The sequence below is a fragment of the Myotis nattereri genome (assembly GCF_964212035.1).
Source record: "Myotis nattereri genome assembly, chromosome: 7".
Classification (NCBI taxonomy): domain Eukaryota; kingdom Metazoa; phylum Chordata; class Mammalia; order Chiroptera; family Vespertilionidae; genus Myotis; species Myotis nattereri.
In genome coordinates, this window is record NC_138082.1 from 28,565,519 (window position 1) to 28,582,259 (window position 16,741).

Here is a 16,741-nt window from a genome sequence, read left to right on the forward strand (position 1 = left end):
TTCTGGGCGAGAGGCAAGACCAGAAGGATTCTTAGATTTATTAATAATTCTTTTAAAAATTGGGTGAATTTATTGGGTTTAATAAAATTATGTAGGTTTCAGGTGTACAATTCAATAATACATCACCTGTATATTGTATTGTGTGTTCACCCAAGACAACTCTCCTTCCATCACCATTTACCCTCTTTCACTCTCTTCTACCTCCCTGCACCCCCCTTCCCTCTGGTAATCACCATACTGTTGTCTATGTCTATTAGTTTTTTTGTTTGTTTAATTCCTTCATCTTTTTCACCCAGGACCACAACTTCCCTCCCCTCTGATAGCTGCCAGTCTGTCCTCTGTATCTATGAGTCTGTTTCTATTTTGTTTGCTAGTTTATTTTGTTCACTAGATACCACATATAAGTGAGATCATATGGTACTTGTCCTTCTTTGACTGGGTTATTTCACTTAGCATTTTACTCTCCAGGTCCATCCATCCTGTTGCAATAGGTAAGCTTTCCATCTTTTTTACAGCTGAGTAGTAGTCCATTGGGTAACTGTACCACAGCTTTTTATGCACTCATCTATTGATGGGCACTTGGGCTGCTTTCAAATCTTAGCTATTGTAAATAATGCTTCAATAAACACAGGGGTGCATATATCCTTTTGAATTAGTGTTTTGAGTTTCTTAGGATATACTCCCAGATGTGGAACTTCTGGGTTTAAGGCAGTTCCATTTTTAATTTTTTTGAGGTAACTTACACTGCTTTCCACAGTGGCTGCACCAGTCTGCATTCCCACCAATAGTGGAGGAGGGCTCGCTTTTCTTCACATCCTTGCCAACACTTGTTGTTTGTTTATTTAGTGATGATAGCCATCCTGACAGGTGTGAGGTGATATCTCATTGTGTTTTTAATTTGCACATCTCTGATGATTAGTGACATCCAGCATCTTTTCCCATGTCTCTTGGTCATCTGTATGTCCTGTTTGGAGACATGTCTATTCAGGTCCTTTGCCCACTTTTAAATTGGAGTGTGTGTGTGTGTGTGTGTGTGTTGAGTTTTATCAGTTTCCTCATACTTCCTGGGATGATAGCCCTGCACATCAAAGGGTGTGGGCAGACCTTCAGCAACTGAGGGCTCTCCCACCTTCCAAGCGTCTCCCCCAACCTGTAGATCTGTGTGGTGAATCTTATCCACTGTAGTTATGGACACATTCTGAGTGGGGAGTGGGGAGTGGGGATGGGGAGGCTGAATACTTGGCTCCAAGAAGGGTGGGCAATCCTCAGAGACAGAAGCACAGTCCCTTTCCCCTCCATGCTTGTCTCTCTCTCACGTCTGCGGCAAACACGTATCTGGCATTCATTTGTCTCCCTTCCCTCCTCATCTCCAAATCCTCATTTGAATCACACTGATTTTACCTCTTTCATGCTGATCACAGGCAGGGCTTGGTTCTGAGAAGCTTATCTGGAATACCTGTTTGAGTCTGGGAGCCTCTTTCCCCCAGCCTTAGGGAGAGAAAGGGGTTGGGTGCTACCTAGGGGGATCCTGCTCAGCTGCTCTTAGTCACTCCTGCACACTGGATTCAGTTCAAGTGCATCGGCAGTGCCCGGAGGCTGACAGATACTTTCTACTCCCAAAATCAAGTCTCTTCCTGGAATACAGGAAATGGTAACTAGGTCACAAGAAAAGCAAGACCAAAAAGATCAGCAGTCTTGAAACTGCAGGAGGGGAAGCCAAGGAGGAAGCAAGCACAGAGGAGTCCTTGCCAGCCCTCTGTGGGAATGGCACACGTGCCGGGGAAATTCTGTCAGAGGGTGCCATGCACACCATGGGTGGATTGCACACCCTTCTGCAATGACAGGATAGGAGTGGGGTGTGACTTGCTTTTTTTTGGTTTTATTTTACACAAGAAATTTTTACAGATGCCAGGAGGTGGTCTTCCACATAGGGGAACTTCTGAAGTTTTTTGTACCAACATTGAGAGTGTTTTATTTATTTTTAGCTCTTTTCCCCATTCTGAGTATATATTTTCTTTCCTAGCCAAGGAAACACCAACTCCTGTTAATGCCTCAAACAAAATTTATAAATACTATAAACAATTCTCCTTTTGTGGAAAAGTATCACACGTTAGATTTCCATATCCTGCCACCTTATTTTTAATATTTTCATGCATCACTAAATTCTCGACAGAGAGTAGTTCTTAAATATCTTTGTTTCCCCGAGAGTGATCATCAGATGGGCTTCTGATAGGTTGTTGGTTTCCTAAATAATAAATCTCCTTTAATAACATAAAATCTGAAACACAGAATTTAGAACCTTGTTTTCTTCTCTCTCTTTACCTTTCTTCCTCTCTTTCCTTTTCCTGCTCTTCCTCCCTACCCACCCCTCTTGTCTCACCCTCTACTGCTTGGTTCAAATATCACTTCTGTCACTTACCACCTGTGACTCTGGGCAAGTTACTCCATATTTCTCTGTTGCAGGTTCCACACTTGTTAAATAGAAATAATACTAGCATATTATATGGCACCAATCTTATAATGTTATTGTAATGATTAACTAAATTAATATATATGAAGTACTTATAAAAGTGACTCAGTAAGTTGCTACATAAGTGCTTGCCGTTTGTACCTTTTCGCTGATTTATATTTTATCTTTCTAACTAAATTATGAGCTCAATCACCAAGACCGTCTTTTCCCTTGACCCCTTTACTTAGTGTGGTGGAAACAATATCAATAATAATAGCTTGTGTTGATTCACTCTTTACGTGGGACAAAGCGCTTTCACTTCGATTGCCTCAGCAGTCCTGGCAGCGATACATGGATATGCATTTTATTTGTACTTTAGATGCAGAACTGAGGTGACATGGCTTGGCTTGGTCAGGGCCACATGATTTGTGTGTGACACAGGTCACACAGCAAGTTATTGGTGTGGCTAATTAGGCATGCTTGAGTTCTCATTATCAAAGTAATCTGTTTTTCTAAAACTGTTTTATGAACATATTTTCCTAACCTAATAAAGAAACTTCACTATTGAATTTTGAAAAAGCTACTAGCCCATTAAGCTATTTCCAGATAGTGTTTACCTATTTTATCCTGCAAATTCGAACACAAAATATAATGAATTATTGATGTTCTCCTGCAATATTTATGTCTCTTCTGGGGCTATCAGTGAAGTTAGGAGGACAGTGAAAATTTTGCAAGGCTTACTGTAATACTTTCATGAAAGCCTGCTATGAGGTATTCCAAGAAATAAGGTTATTCTTTTTCCTGCAGTGGCATTTTTTTACTAGAAAATATTAAAACTATCAATAAAAGTCACTCTTTAAAGTCATATTTTTAAGTTCATTACTGCATATACTAGGAAATGTGGCTCTTTTTAATATGTAGTCTTGAAAATAGTTTATTCTTTTCTAATTATAATAGCAAAATGTGTTCGTTGTAAAAAAAAATGATAAACATAGAAACAGTATGAAAATAAAGAGGAAGAGCCTCTAACTACTAGAGATCGTTTCTTTCTCCACTCTGGTGAATTTCCTTAAGGTCTTAGTGTTGTTTTTGTCATGCGTCAGTATAAACACTCAGAATTTTCCATAGTGGATTAACATGTTATTTACAATTTTGCATCCTATTACTCTGACTATCATTATGTTACTAGTATTTTTCCCCTTGCCTAAAATGCTTCAAGATTATTTCAATGGCAACATATTATTCAATCCCATAATTATTTTAATCACAAACTATTATTAAGCATTTGGGTATTTCCACTTTATTTTCTATTCTATGTAGTGCTGCAAAGAAGTTTTGTGTGTAATTTTTGCAAACATTTCTGATTACTTTCTTAGTAGATCCGATTGCCTTAAATAAGTGATCAATCAGTCTTAGTCTTTCCTCGAGTAAGTCTAGAAACGGACAACCACTGGACAGCTGACCCTTCCTCTACAGAAGCATAGAGAGCTGACATCATATTGGAGTATTTAAACACCACGTATTAGAACTTGGAACACGGCCATTGAACTGATGCCCTTCATAAGGACCTCGTGGACACTGCCAGCTCTGACGCAAAGCTAAGGTGGAACATGTGGCCTCTGCCCCTGACGGAGCAGCATTCCTTTGCAAATACTTTCTGCCTCGTCAGATTATTATAGATGGCTTCTGTATGTCAGCTTTGAGAAAGCACGCAGGGGAATTTTCACATTTACGATAGGGAGCTACCCAGATTTCATCATCACAAACAATAACTCAGCCACATATTTAAAATCTTTGATCTGTTAAATAAATATACTCAGTACCCAGAGACTCCTTTGGAAAGTACAGGAGTGATAAGGGCTGCCCTCCACCTTTCCTCTGGTCCTATTCTTCCGGTTCTTCGATTTCCCTGGCAAAACATGCACTTTATGAGTTCAGGGTGTAGCATATACATTTCACAATGTTCTGTTTGTGCCAGAAACACACACAACCACAAACAATAAAAAGTTCCCAGCAGTTAAAGAGGTAGAGGCTAGGTCGGCAAACTCATTAGTCAACAGAGCCAAATATCAACAGTACAACGATTGAAATTTCTTTTGAGAGCCAAATTTTTTAAACTTAAACTATATAGGTAGGTACATTATTATTAATTTAATTAGGGTACTCCTAAGGCTTAGGAAGAGCCACACTCAAAGGGCCAAAAAGCCGCACGTGGCTCGCGAGCCGCAGTTTGCCGACCACGGGGCTAGGACATATCACAATAGCTGATAACATTCGGGCATTTGCCACGTTTTACACTCATATTTAATAAAGAATAAGATGTAGTTGCTTCCACAAAACCGTAGTGCGTCTATTTCTGGATGTTGTGAAATGTACAGGGAATTGGGCCTACCCAGCTGAAGAGTTCTGGTAGGTAAATTTGCAGTCTCAAAAATGATTAAATATGTACACATTTTTTTGACCCTAAAATTCCATTTCTTGGGCTTATGTGTGTATTTGTGTGTGTGTACATTGTGTGTATGCCTGCCTGCATGTGTATGTTTTATAACCCAAGACTAAGCAGAGGTGGTTCTCCACAGCAGGAAAGAAGTAGCCCTAGCAATTTCATACATCAGAATCCCACTGAGAATTCTATCGGAAAGATTCATTTCATCCCGTGGCAGCGCAGTGGAGAAAAGGCGTTTTCTAGATGCCTGCAAAGAATGTTTTTGTTTTTCCAATGTCAAAAATATGCACCAAAGTTTCATCTGCTGGGCCCTCTGAAGACTGTGCAATGTTATCTGTTTGACCTGTGTTAAGTTTGCATAATATTTGCTATGAAGTGAAGGGGAAGAGTGACGTCTTAGGTGGTCAGAAAACTGTTGAGAAGGAGATTTTGACGGATGTTAGTGAGATGATGAAACCTGCTATCAATGCTACCTTGAGACCCTCGAGTGTAGACAAATCCCCATTCTTAGGCATACTGGCTGCATAGGAGGACCCTGTGGTCTCTCTCGAACTATTCTACTGAATGGAACCCCTCAACCTACCATTTTCAAATATACCACAGGTTATGTAGTCCAAGATGATAATGTCATGGGGCCTTTGATGGAAAGAGAACACAGAGTTTTCAGCAGCTCTTTGGCCAAAATGAAGAGTCAGGCAAGGAATGAACACATTAATAAAACCATTGAAGAGCTGGACATGAGCAAAGTGCTGAACTCCTCGCTGGGAAACCAGCTCATTTGGGGTGTGCCTAGAGGCGCGAGAAAGAAGACCCCATGACAGGGAAGGCGATTACAGACAAATCCAACCGTGTGTATCTAGATGATTCTACCACTGGCTGAAATGCTGGCACATTAAAGGCAGTTCTGCTCTTAGAGAAGATGTGATGGCAGGGAAGGACCGCTGTCTTCGTTCATCAGCCTTGTTGCACCATCTTCTCACCTGATGGCTTTGGGAAAGGTGATGTGTTACGGCCATGCACTGGGAACTTCGTCACTGTTTGCATCAGCTGGTGACTAGCGTGAGTCCTCTAATGACTGTGGATTTCTTTCTGCATGTCATTACTGGAGATTCCTTTTCTGAGGCTCCAGGAAAATGAGAAGGTGGGAAACTGGAGGCAACCGAAAAGCCTCCAGGTCAGGCTAAACAATGCAGGGAGGAGTTAGGAGAATTTATATCAATTCCTCTTCCTACAGAGAAATGAAATCTGAACTGGATGGTCGCTCACAGAGTCAAAAAAGGATCCCGTGGTTTTCATATATAGAGCATACACCACTTTTTGGGTCATCAGTTCAGGTGTCTGCAAAGAATGCTCACTCAAAAAAATTGACTTGGCAACTCTCAAGACTCCGTTCCTGAGGTCATAACACCTGCTGTCAGTGGACTGGTGATCGGGGTCTTTGACTTTGGTTTCAGCAACAACCCTGCAGAAATCTAGAATGGAGCTGGCTTCTGGTTTTACTTCACCTGTAACGAATGCTTTCACAGTTTCTCAGAGGCATCTCTTTGGTTCTTGAAAAGGAGCAAGTTATGAGTCTGTCAGTGGCTTTTAGAGAGAAGCATCATATTTTTTGGAAAACTGATATCTGTGAGAATTTTTGGAATTATCATACACTGACAAATAGGTTGTATTTAATGTTGGGCTTGAAGCTGCAGGCGGAACCATCTTTATCACAGTGCTTTTCCTTCAGGAAGCTTCATTGAGTCCCAGCACCTTGGCTCTGGCTGTCACTACATGCTGGAGTGACATTCTTTGGCCACTCCTCTCTTGACGGTCTCTTTAGCAGCAATGATGATTTTTTCAGGCCTTTCTGAGAACCTCAGGACGATTAGGCCTTACTTTTCCTGCATCTGATAGATAAGTGTTTCTCAGTATGATTACACAGCCTTGCAACGTAATGAATTTACGGGCTAGAGCTTTTGTCTAGAGATACATGGGACACAGGGCTAGTGGCTATGCCATATATTCTGGAGACACTGAATGCCAAACCAAGCTGTCCTCTGGGGTCTGGAGGAATCATCTGGCCTTAGCATACACAACAGTAATTTTCTTCACAATTGGCTACCCTTAACATCGATGTTTCTAAAACAGCTTTGTAAAGTCATTCGTAGGGGCTATCTTAGAATCCAGGTCACTTCTCCCCGCCCTTCTCCCAGTATCCTTTGGAGCATAAAAGATTATAGTTTCGATATAGTTCAGGTTTGTATTTTTATTTATTTTTATAATGTTTTTTGAACTTTTGGTGCTGTATTTGAAAACCAATTGCCCAACCTGAGGTCATGAAGATTTACTTCCATGTTTTCTTCTAAGAGTTTCATAGTTTTAGCTCTCATATTTAGGTATATGATCCACTTTGAGTTAATTTTTTAATATATTTAGGTGAGGTAGAGGTTTAACATCATTCTTTGACATATGGATACCCAGTTATCCCATCACCATTTGTGGAAAAGACTATTATTTCCCCCATTGAATAGGTCTGTTGACCATAGACATGGGGATTTATATGTGGATTCTCAATTCTGTTCCATTGATCTGTGTGTCTACACTTATGCCAGTACCACATGTCTTGATTAGTGTAGTTTTATAGTAAGTTTTGGAATGAGGGAGTGTAAGTCCTTTGACTTTGTTCTTCCTTTTCAAGATTGTTTTGGCTCTTTAGGGTCCCTTATAATACTATATGAATTTGAATATTGGCTCTACCATTTCTGCAAAAATGCTAGCTGGTATTTTGATAGGAATCGTGTTGAATCTGTAGATCAGTTTGGGGAGTAGCGCCATTTTAACAATGTTAAGTCTTCTAATGTGTGACATGAGATGTCTTTTTATATATTTAGAAGGCTTCTTTAATTCTTTAATGTTTTATAGTTTTTCAGTTATAGTTTTAATTTATTTTCCTAAATTTATACCTAGGTATTTTAATATTTTTAATGCTATTATAGTAGTCATTGTTTTCTTAAGTTTATTTTCAGGTTATGCACTGGTAGTGTATAGAAATACAATTGATTTCCATATATTGGTCTTGAATCTTGTAACTTTGTTGAACTTATCAGTTCCAATAGTTTTTTTAGTGGATTCTTTAGGATTTTCTATATACAGGATTATTTAATCTGCAAATTAAAATAGTTACTACTTCCTTTCCAATCTGGGAGCCTTCCCTCTTTTTTTTGTCTAGTTGTTCTGGCTAGACCCTCTATCACAATGTTGAATAGAAGTGGTGAGAGCAAGCATCCCTGTCTTGGACTTTCCTCAGGAGGAAAACATTTGGTCTTTTAACATTAAGTATGGTATTAGCTGTGGGATTTTCATAGATGGTCTTTAGCTGGTTGAGGAAGTTCTCTACTATTCTTAGTTTGATGAGGCAATTCCTAGTTGGATTTTGTCAAATATTTTTTGTATGGTTCTTGTTTTTTTATTCTGTTAATATTGTGTGTTTTACATATACTAGGATAAATCCCACCTAGTTCTGGTGCATGATCCTTTAAACTGTATATGTTACTAGATACAGTTTACTAGTATTTTGTTGAGGATTTTTGTATTTATATTCATAGAGATATTCTCCTATAATTTTCTTGTGATTTTTTTCTTAGTTTGATATCAGTGTAATACTATCCTCATAGAATGAATTAGAAATTACTTCCTCTTCTTCTGCTGTTTGGAAAAGTCTGTGAAAAATTGGTTTTAATTTTTTTGAATGTTTGAATTTACCAGTGAAGTCATGTCTGGGCTTTTCTTTGTAGAAATATTTTCAGTTACTAATTTGATATCTTTACTTGTTATAGAGTTACTCAAACATTTTATGTCTACTTGAGTCAGTTTCGGCAATTTGTGTCTTTCTAGTAATTTGTCCCTTTCACTTATATTGTCTACTTTATTGGCATATAGTTGCTTATAATATTTCATTTTAGTCTTTTTTTATGTCTTAAAGTTGGTACAGATATCCCTTTTTCATTCCCAAGTTTAGCAATATGTCTTTTCTCCATTCTTCTGTCCCTCCCCCTTTAGTTTCTTGATTAGTGCAGTTAATGTTTCTTAATTTTTTTGATCTTTCCAAAGAACCAGCGTTTCCACTGATTTCCTCTATTGTTTTGCTATTCCGTATTCCCTTTATCCCAGGTATAAGTGTCCCTCTGAGCAGTGCTTTTGCCAAGTCACATATGTTTTGATATGTTGCATTTTCATTTTCATTCCTCTCAAGGTATTTTCTCCTTTATTTCTTTCTTCTTTGACACATTGGTTGCTTAGGAATGTATTGTTTAATATCCATGTATTTATGAATTTCCCAAATTTTCTTCTGTTATTGAATTCTAATTTAATGCCATTGTAGTTTGAAACATACTTTTATGGTTTTAATCCTTTTAAATTTATTAAGACTTGGTCTATGTCCTAGCACATGATGTATGCTAGGAGAATGTTTCATATGCACTTGAGAAGAATGCCTATTCTATTGCTGTTGGGCCAAGTGTTCTATAGATGTCTGTTAGGTCTACTTGGTTTAGAGTGTTGTTCAAGTATTCTATTTTCTTGAGGATCTTCTGTCTAGTTTTTCTATTTTTTATTGAAAATATGGTATTGACATACCAATTTTTGTTGTTGAATTGTCTATTCCTTCAATTTTGTCAGTTTTTGTTTCATGTAGTTTGAAGTGCTGTTGTTGATGTATATTTGGTTATAATTTTTATATCTTCTGGATGGATTGATCTTTTATCATTATGAAATTTCCTCTTTATTTCTTGTAACATTTGTGTTTTAAAATATGCTTTTTAAGCTACAGGCACAGCAACTCCAGTTCTCTCTTTTTTTTTACTTGATGGTGTATCTTTTTGTTGTTGTTGTTATTGTTAATCCTCACCCAAGGATATTTTCCCATTGATTTTTAGAGAGTAAAAGGGAAGGGGAGAGACACACAGAGAGAAACATACACATCAATTGATTGCCTCCTGAATGGGGTCGGGGATCAAGCATGCAACTGAGGCTCAATAAAATCTGGGACCCTTCAGTCCATAGGCTGATGCTCTATCCATTGAGCCAAATCAGTTAGAGCTAAGGGTGTATATTTTTTAATTCATTTGTGTTTAGTGCACAGTTTTTTTTAATGATGTCAATATTTTTATTTTAAAAACTAGTGGCCCAGTGCAGAAAATTCATGCATCGGTGGGGGTGTCCCTCAGCCCAGCCTGCACCCTCTCCAATCTGGGATCCCTCGGGGATGTCCCTGTGGGATCGGGCCTAAACCGGCAGTTGGACATCCCTCTTGCAATCTGGGACCACTGGCTCCTAACCGCTCACCTGCCTGCCTGCCTGATCACCCCTAACCACTCTGCCTGCCGGCCTACTCACCCCCAACTGCCCCCACAGTGGCCTTCTCACCCCCAACTGCCCCCTTTGCCAGCCTGATTGCCCCCAACTGCCCCCCCTGCCAGCTTGCTTGCCCCCAACTGTGCCCCCTGCCAGCCTGCTCACCCCCAATTGCCCTCCCCTCCTGGTCTGATCACCCCTAACCACCTCTGCCTTGGCCCCACCACCATGGCTTTGTCTGGAAAGGCTCCCAGAAGGTCTCCCGGTCTAATTAGCATATTACCCTTTTATTAGTATAGATGATCATATAATGCAATTCCCTTTTTTGATGTTCAGCTTTATGATTTTTCACACGTGTAGATGCCCTTAGTAGGACAAAACTAATTATATCACCCCCAAAGCTCCCTTGTGTTGTTTCTTTACAGTTCACATGTCCTGCAATCCAATCCCTAGCATGCAATGATATTCTCCCTAGTGGAAAATTTTTATTACACCATCATATGTTAGGAATGCTTTTTGCCATTGTTATCATTATCACTATTATTTGACATTTATTTTGTTGATTAATCATTGCTGATAGTCTTTCTTCTTTTCCAACCTTTCTGAACTTTGGATTAATGATATAACTACATTAGCATGAAGCATTAGTGTTGGTGGGAATTATTTTCTGGGCTGAAATATTGATTAGAGTCATGTAAATGTAGTAGATTCTTAGAAGACTTGTCACAAAATCAAGATGAAGCTTAAGCTTGAGGCTTACTTAAGGGTTAATATTTTCCACAAAAATTGAGGAACTACTACAGCATTGTTATATTACCTGCTCTGAAAGGCAGCCTAGAAATTCAAGGTTTTTGGTGACAGCTGAGTTCCAGTTTTGTAATTGTGAATGGCTCCCGAGTATGCCTGGAATCCTACTCCATCCTCCCCCTCTCTGATTGGCTTTGCAAAGCAAATAGAGTATAACAATAGGAGTTCTGGAATGCTCCTGTGTGTTTGTATTATTGTTAACTCTTATCCTCTCTTTTCAGAGACAAGAGATTAAGCTAAAACTAGATGGGAATCTTCAAAGGATGTAACAGGATTTCCCCCTTCTCCCCCCACCCCAACACTGACCTTCATACCTTCCCAGGCAGGAAGTTTTCCGTGTGTGTGTGTGTGTGTGTGTGTGTGTGTGTGTGTGTGTGTGTGTGACAACATGATGGGGCAGGTCCATCAATGGGGAAAACCCCATGGGAGAACACGCCTTTTGTGTACATTCCCAATATTTGCTATAAGTAGTGCCATCTCAGTCCCAGGTTGCTATCGGAACACCACAACACCCCAGGGAACTGGGTACCCAGGACTGAGCACTTCTATTCTTTGAGCTGAAAATGATGGGCTATAACAAGATTTTGCTCCTGGCTGCTTTGATGTCAGTGCTGCTATTCCACTTCTGCAGCGAGACAGAAGGTAGGTGTCACTCTTTCTGCTCGCAGGGCCGGAAGAACTATTTTCATTTTCTTCTAAGCCTTGAACTCATCTGGGGTGTCCCCAGAGGATAGAAGCCTGTTAGAAAGTTTTCAAAAGGGAGTCATGGGAGTTGTCAGCTCATTGGTGAGTGAAGGAGGGAAAGGTTCCTGCTGCTGGCCAGGCTTTCTTCTCTGCTGTCAATCACAGCAGATTGGGGGGTGGGTGGGCTCACAGAGACCCCTAAACTCCAGAATACTGCCAAACTGCTATTTCTGGGATGGTGTAAATTGAGGAGCATTACCAGTGAATGGGGTCCTTCTAAAATGTAAGGAACGCTCCTACTTCCCCAACTTTCTCATCCCCCAACTAAATAGTTTCAGCAAAATTCAAAACTCACTATTTAGGGGTGGATTACGGCACCTGAGTTCTTCATGCTTGCAAGACCTCTGGGACACCACTTGCCAACTTTGTGGTAACATTTAGCCCCTATCTTACAGCAGGTCATAATTCAGAGGGAGGAGTGTCCAAGTATTGCTTTATTGTTGTTAGAGAGCATCACTTTTTAGCAACAGGTGCATTCCTAAAAATGAACAAAACGAAAAATTTCTATGAACTCTTATAATTTCAAAATGCTTTATTTATATAGTTCAATAAAAAGCAGCTTTTATGAATCACATTTTCCTTTGTAAAGTCTTACCCTTTCATTCCTCTCAGTACTCAGCAGCCAGATGATAGATGAAAATCTGCCAATTTAAAAGATTATCTATGAATTTCTTCATGTGAGAGTTACTCATATTCTTGAGTAATTATAGTGGATTGAAATAAGAGAGCCAGTTTGTGTTTCTTACTAAAGATTTTCCCTTTATGAGAAGTCATGTGCTTCTAAACTATATTATTGAACCAAAATTTCCCAGCACACAAACTATTTTTTTTGAGAACTGAGAACTATGTTAAATTCAGTCTCAAAGACACTGAAACTCCTCCTTTGATTAGTTTACCACATAGATCAGATTCTAGGCTTCCCCACAACTACAAGTAGTTTCATAATACCTGTCACGGAATAGTTCATTCATATGGACTCAACACCGTTCATTTCTTTTTAGCAGCAAGCTCCTTCGATTGCTGCCTTCGATATACAGAACAAGTCATTCCCAGCAGATTTATCAAGGGCTTCACACAGCAGCGGGCCAATGATGCTTGTGACATCAATGCAGTCATGTAAGTTATTAACTGCTTTTAGCTCAATTGTATCCGAGTACATGGGAATTTCAGGCATAAAAATTTTTGCCTTTTTTGAGTTTCACTCAGAAATATGAGATGTGGCAAAGATATGTTTTAATAGTGCGTGTCTATTTCAAAGCTCACTTTTTATAGATATTTAATTTTATTAAATTTATTGGGTTGGCATTGGCTAAAAAAATTATATAGGCTTCATGTGTACCATTCTACAGTATATCGTCTGTATTGTGCATTGTGTGTTCACCACCCCAAGTCAAGTCTTCTTCCATAGTGACGGAAGGAGACTTGACTCAAAGCTCACTTTAAATAAGACTGGACTAAGGCAAAGGTTCTTGCTTTAAAAAAAAGAAGCACAGTAGGGGGCAAAATAATTTTCGAGATAAAATAATAGGCTACTAACGTGATAGCTCCAGAAAATATATAAAACATAGACTAGACTTCAAAATGATAATCTTCTACCAGAAAATGGTTGAGGTTATCAGTAAAAACTCAGAGTAATTGTACTGTCACATATAATAGTCTTAATTTATGTTGGATATTATACTTTGGGATAATTTGTTATTGATTATATATATAAATTCTGGGACTTTGTTTTCTGCCATTGAACAGCCATTTGTTAAACTGCAGAGAAAGTCAGGGAGCATCCTGTGAAAGACCACGGCCAGCGTGGCTTTCGGGTTCAAAGGCTTGGAGAAAGAGCTGATGTGCAAATTGACAAACAAGATAAGAAATAATAATTTTGAAATTATGGGGGGAAGATAGGGGGGAAAAACTCAACTATAGTAGTCAAGTTCCGCTGAGTCTCTGTTTCTCAGATGCGTTTATTTACTAGAGTACACAATTGCCTTTTAGGAATGCAAACAGACACATCAATGGTAATGTTTAGTAAACAGTAAGATTACCAGGTTTTGGGGGAGTTTGCTTTAGGCCCTTGAATCAGCAGTAGGTAATAAAATGTAAATATTCACCCTGTGAATATCAAAGGAATCCAGGCCAGCCTTCTGACGGACTCCTCACATTTATATCAATTACTGTTGACCTTGGTTTCCAGAAGCATCCCTTTTATTTCTTGCATCAAGCTTTATCGAGATAATATGGATTTTTCTTTTTTTTGCATTTTGTTTCACCTGTGATATAAATGAAATGCTTAGTGCATAGAACTATCAATTTGAATACGAAATTTCCATTGCATGTTTGGTGAAAAAGCCATTTGAAGCTCTTTAAACACAAATCAAATTTTCTGATTTTTCAGCTTTCACACAAAGAAAGGGTTGGCTGTGTGTGCAGATCCAAAGAAGAAATGGGTGAAACATGCTGTGCACGTCCTCAGGTATGAAGCATTCCCAATCTAGTACCCTCTCTCCGAACATCTGGGGCAAGAGCAGTATGCAGAGCAGTGGATCCTAGGCTTGCTGGTGTTTTCCAGCTTACGCACTGTGGAATTTTTAAAAGGGAAATTTGAGTTGGACGGTCAAAACAAAAATTGACTTTTTTTCCACTTAGAAATCATTTTTATTTTTTTAAAACTTAGTGATTTTTTCACACGACATACTAAATTCCTCTATGCATTTGATAGTCACAAGCTATTTGATTCTTGTTGCAAAAATGTCTCCTGTTTATATAATTTACATTCGTTTGTTAAAAACTGAAATATAAACAATGAAAAAGAGAACAATGGTGTTGATTCACATTGATGATAATAGAGCCACCTTTTATCAATGGACAGAAGTCACCTAACTTCACAGTGCTATAGACATGAAATTTGAAGACATACTATAAGTGTTCACATCTTGTTTCTGTCATCACTAACTGAGTTATGATGGTCCAGGCCCTTCCTCTCTGAACCTCAATGTCCTCATCTGCACTCAGAGCTGGTTGGCATCCTGAGATGAGATTAGGGAATGAGAGGCAACTGTTAGGTACCAAAGCCTTTCCTACCAGCCAGTCACCCTGTTTTTGCTTATTTGTTTCTTCTCTTTCTCTTTATAGCCAAAGAGTCAAGAGGATGTAAAAACAGATGCTCTTTGGAATGAAATTGGATACAGGCCAAAAACAAAAAGAACCTCGCTGGAGTTGGTGGTTTCACTTGCACATTGTTGAGGGTTTAGCAGTTATCTGATTTGTGTCATTGGACTTATCCAGTTAATGAAGTTGATACATATTGCATCATACTTTACTTTGTTAAACATTGCATTACAGCCAAACTATTTCATGTTAAGTTATTTATATATGTCAGCCTTTTGTGTGTATGTTTTACTATTTAATAATAATTTCTCATAAGCTACTTAGTTTAGTACGAGATATAAAATTATGCATGGAGGAATAAGATTATATAAACTTTTTTTGCAAGCAGTAACTCTTTTTAAAAAACTATTTAACATTCTTCTGTTTGTAGTTTTGTTTCCTAAATTGTTGTAATTACCTGTAAAAGAGAAAAATGATGAGAATAAATACTAAAACTAAAAGAAATAACCAAAAATTGTTTGTTGATTGAGTTATATGGTATTTAAGATATATATAAAAATTAAAGAGCTAGTAGGAAATATAAACATTTTCTGAAAATTTGTATTTCCTATTTACTTCTGCCTACTTATTACTTTTATCTCTATCCCTGATGGTCTAGGACTTCATTCTCTGTGAATTCTAATGGAAAGTGGGTTTTTTGATTCAGAGTCATTCAAACCAGAAATTAGAAAGATCCTATAGCTGAGTTTCATAGCTCAGTGTTTATTGATATAAAACTTTTAAAATAAAAATTGCACCTATTTGTCTGCATGATCAAAGTCCATTGATGTAAAAATCTTGGAATATGTGGATATTTTAGAAGGTTTTTTAAAATGCTGTAACATTCCTAGATGTTTGCACCTCCCTACATTTAAACCATTAAAAAGGACAGCATTCTGCAAAAGAGGAAAAAAAAATATATAAATGCACCCATATACTTTGTGACTACAGAGACAGAGCAACCATTTTGAAATTGCCTTGAGAAAAATCTCTTAGTCCATCATTTTGTCACCAGCTAGGGATCTAGAAATGGGCATCTCAGCACAGGAATATTCTTCTACTTCAAAAGTTCTACTGAGGCATCTTTCAGTTGTTTCCAAAAAGAACATGACCGTGCAAAATGTTCTTAGAACCTGATCGAGCCTCACTAACCAGAGGACAGACTTCAGATGTGTGAAAGCTAGCGAGAACCCAGAAACAAGACAAAAGGACCCTGAACCAGTGTAGTTACCAAAGTTTATGCTGTGCCCCCACACTGCACTTGGGGCAATCTGCTTCAGATTCCAAAGGCCCCTGGGAAGATCACTGGAGGCAGGAACCCGATGATATGATGCTAAACCCAGACACACAAATCCATAAAGCAGAGCAGTGGTAGGTTATTTAGTGGAGAGCCCAAACCTGTTAAGTGGCTCAATAATCTCTGAAGACATCTCCCAGGAATAGTAACATTGAATCATCAGGGAAAGTATGTTCAATATCCTGTTTGTTTATTCATAGAACATGGGTTTAGTATCTGCTATATGCCAGGCCCTGAGCCAAAGGAAGCTGAGATACCAAGAGGCAAATTCAAGACTTGATCTTTGCTCCCAGGTAATTAGGGTTGAGAAGTCTGGTTAGAAGGAGGGGATGACAAGTGAACCAAGCTATTATGACACATGGTGATTAGCACTTGAATAATGAAAGTCACAGAGTGCTGAAGGGCATTTGAGGTGAGGGCTTCCAGAAGGAAAGAGTAATCAGTTGAACCATATTAAATGGCCAATGTATGATGTTCTTGAACTATGAAGATGGCATTTGTATATGGTTCAGTCCATACTTGA

At 38.6% G+C, this 16,741-nt stretch overlaps 1 protein-coding gene across 2 annotated transcripts; it reads left to right on the plus strand.

The window, feature by feature from the left end:
- The first annotated feature begins 11,025 nt into the window (after window positions 1–11,025).
- On the plus strand, window positions 11,026–15,372 carry CCL20 (C-C motif chemokine ligand 20). Of its 2 annotated transcripts, none has more exons than XM_081095811.1 (4): window positions 11,026–11,678; window positions 12,785–12,896; window positions 14,170–14,247; window positions 14,907–15,372. In XM_081095811.1, exons 1-4 carry the CDS (start codon window positions 11,600–11,602, stop codon window positions 14,926–14,928), a joined length of 291 nt encoding a protein of 96 aa, XP_080951937.1. In that variant the 5' UTR covers window positions 11,026–11,599; the 3' UTR covers window positions 14,929–15,372. The 2 variants fall into 2 exon arrangements, with proteins under 2 accessions (XP_080951937.1, XP_080951936.1); XM_081095810.1 differs by having other exon boundaries at window positions 11,524–11,678; window positions 12,782–12,896.
- Window positions 15,373–16,741: the final 1,369 nt, after the last annotated feature.

Excerpts from the sequence above, each read along its gene's own strand:
- CCL20 (XM_081095810.1), top strand. The coding sequence starts at position 11,600 with ATGATGGGCTATAACAAGATTTTGCTCCTGGCTGCTTTGATGTCAGTG. Across the intron at positions 11,679-12,781 it reads CTTCTGCAGCGAGACAGAAG|CAGCAAGCTCCTTCGATTGC; the intron begins GTAGGTGTCACT and ends ATTTCTTTTTAG. Across the intron at positions 14,248-14,906 it reads CATGCTGTGCACGTCCTCAG|CCAAAGAGTCAAGAGGATGT; the intron begins GTATGAAGCATT and ends TTCTCTTTATAG.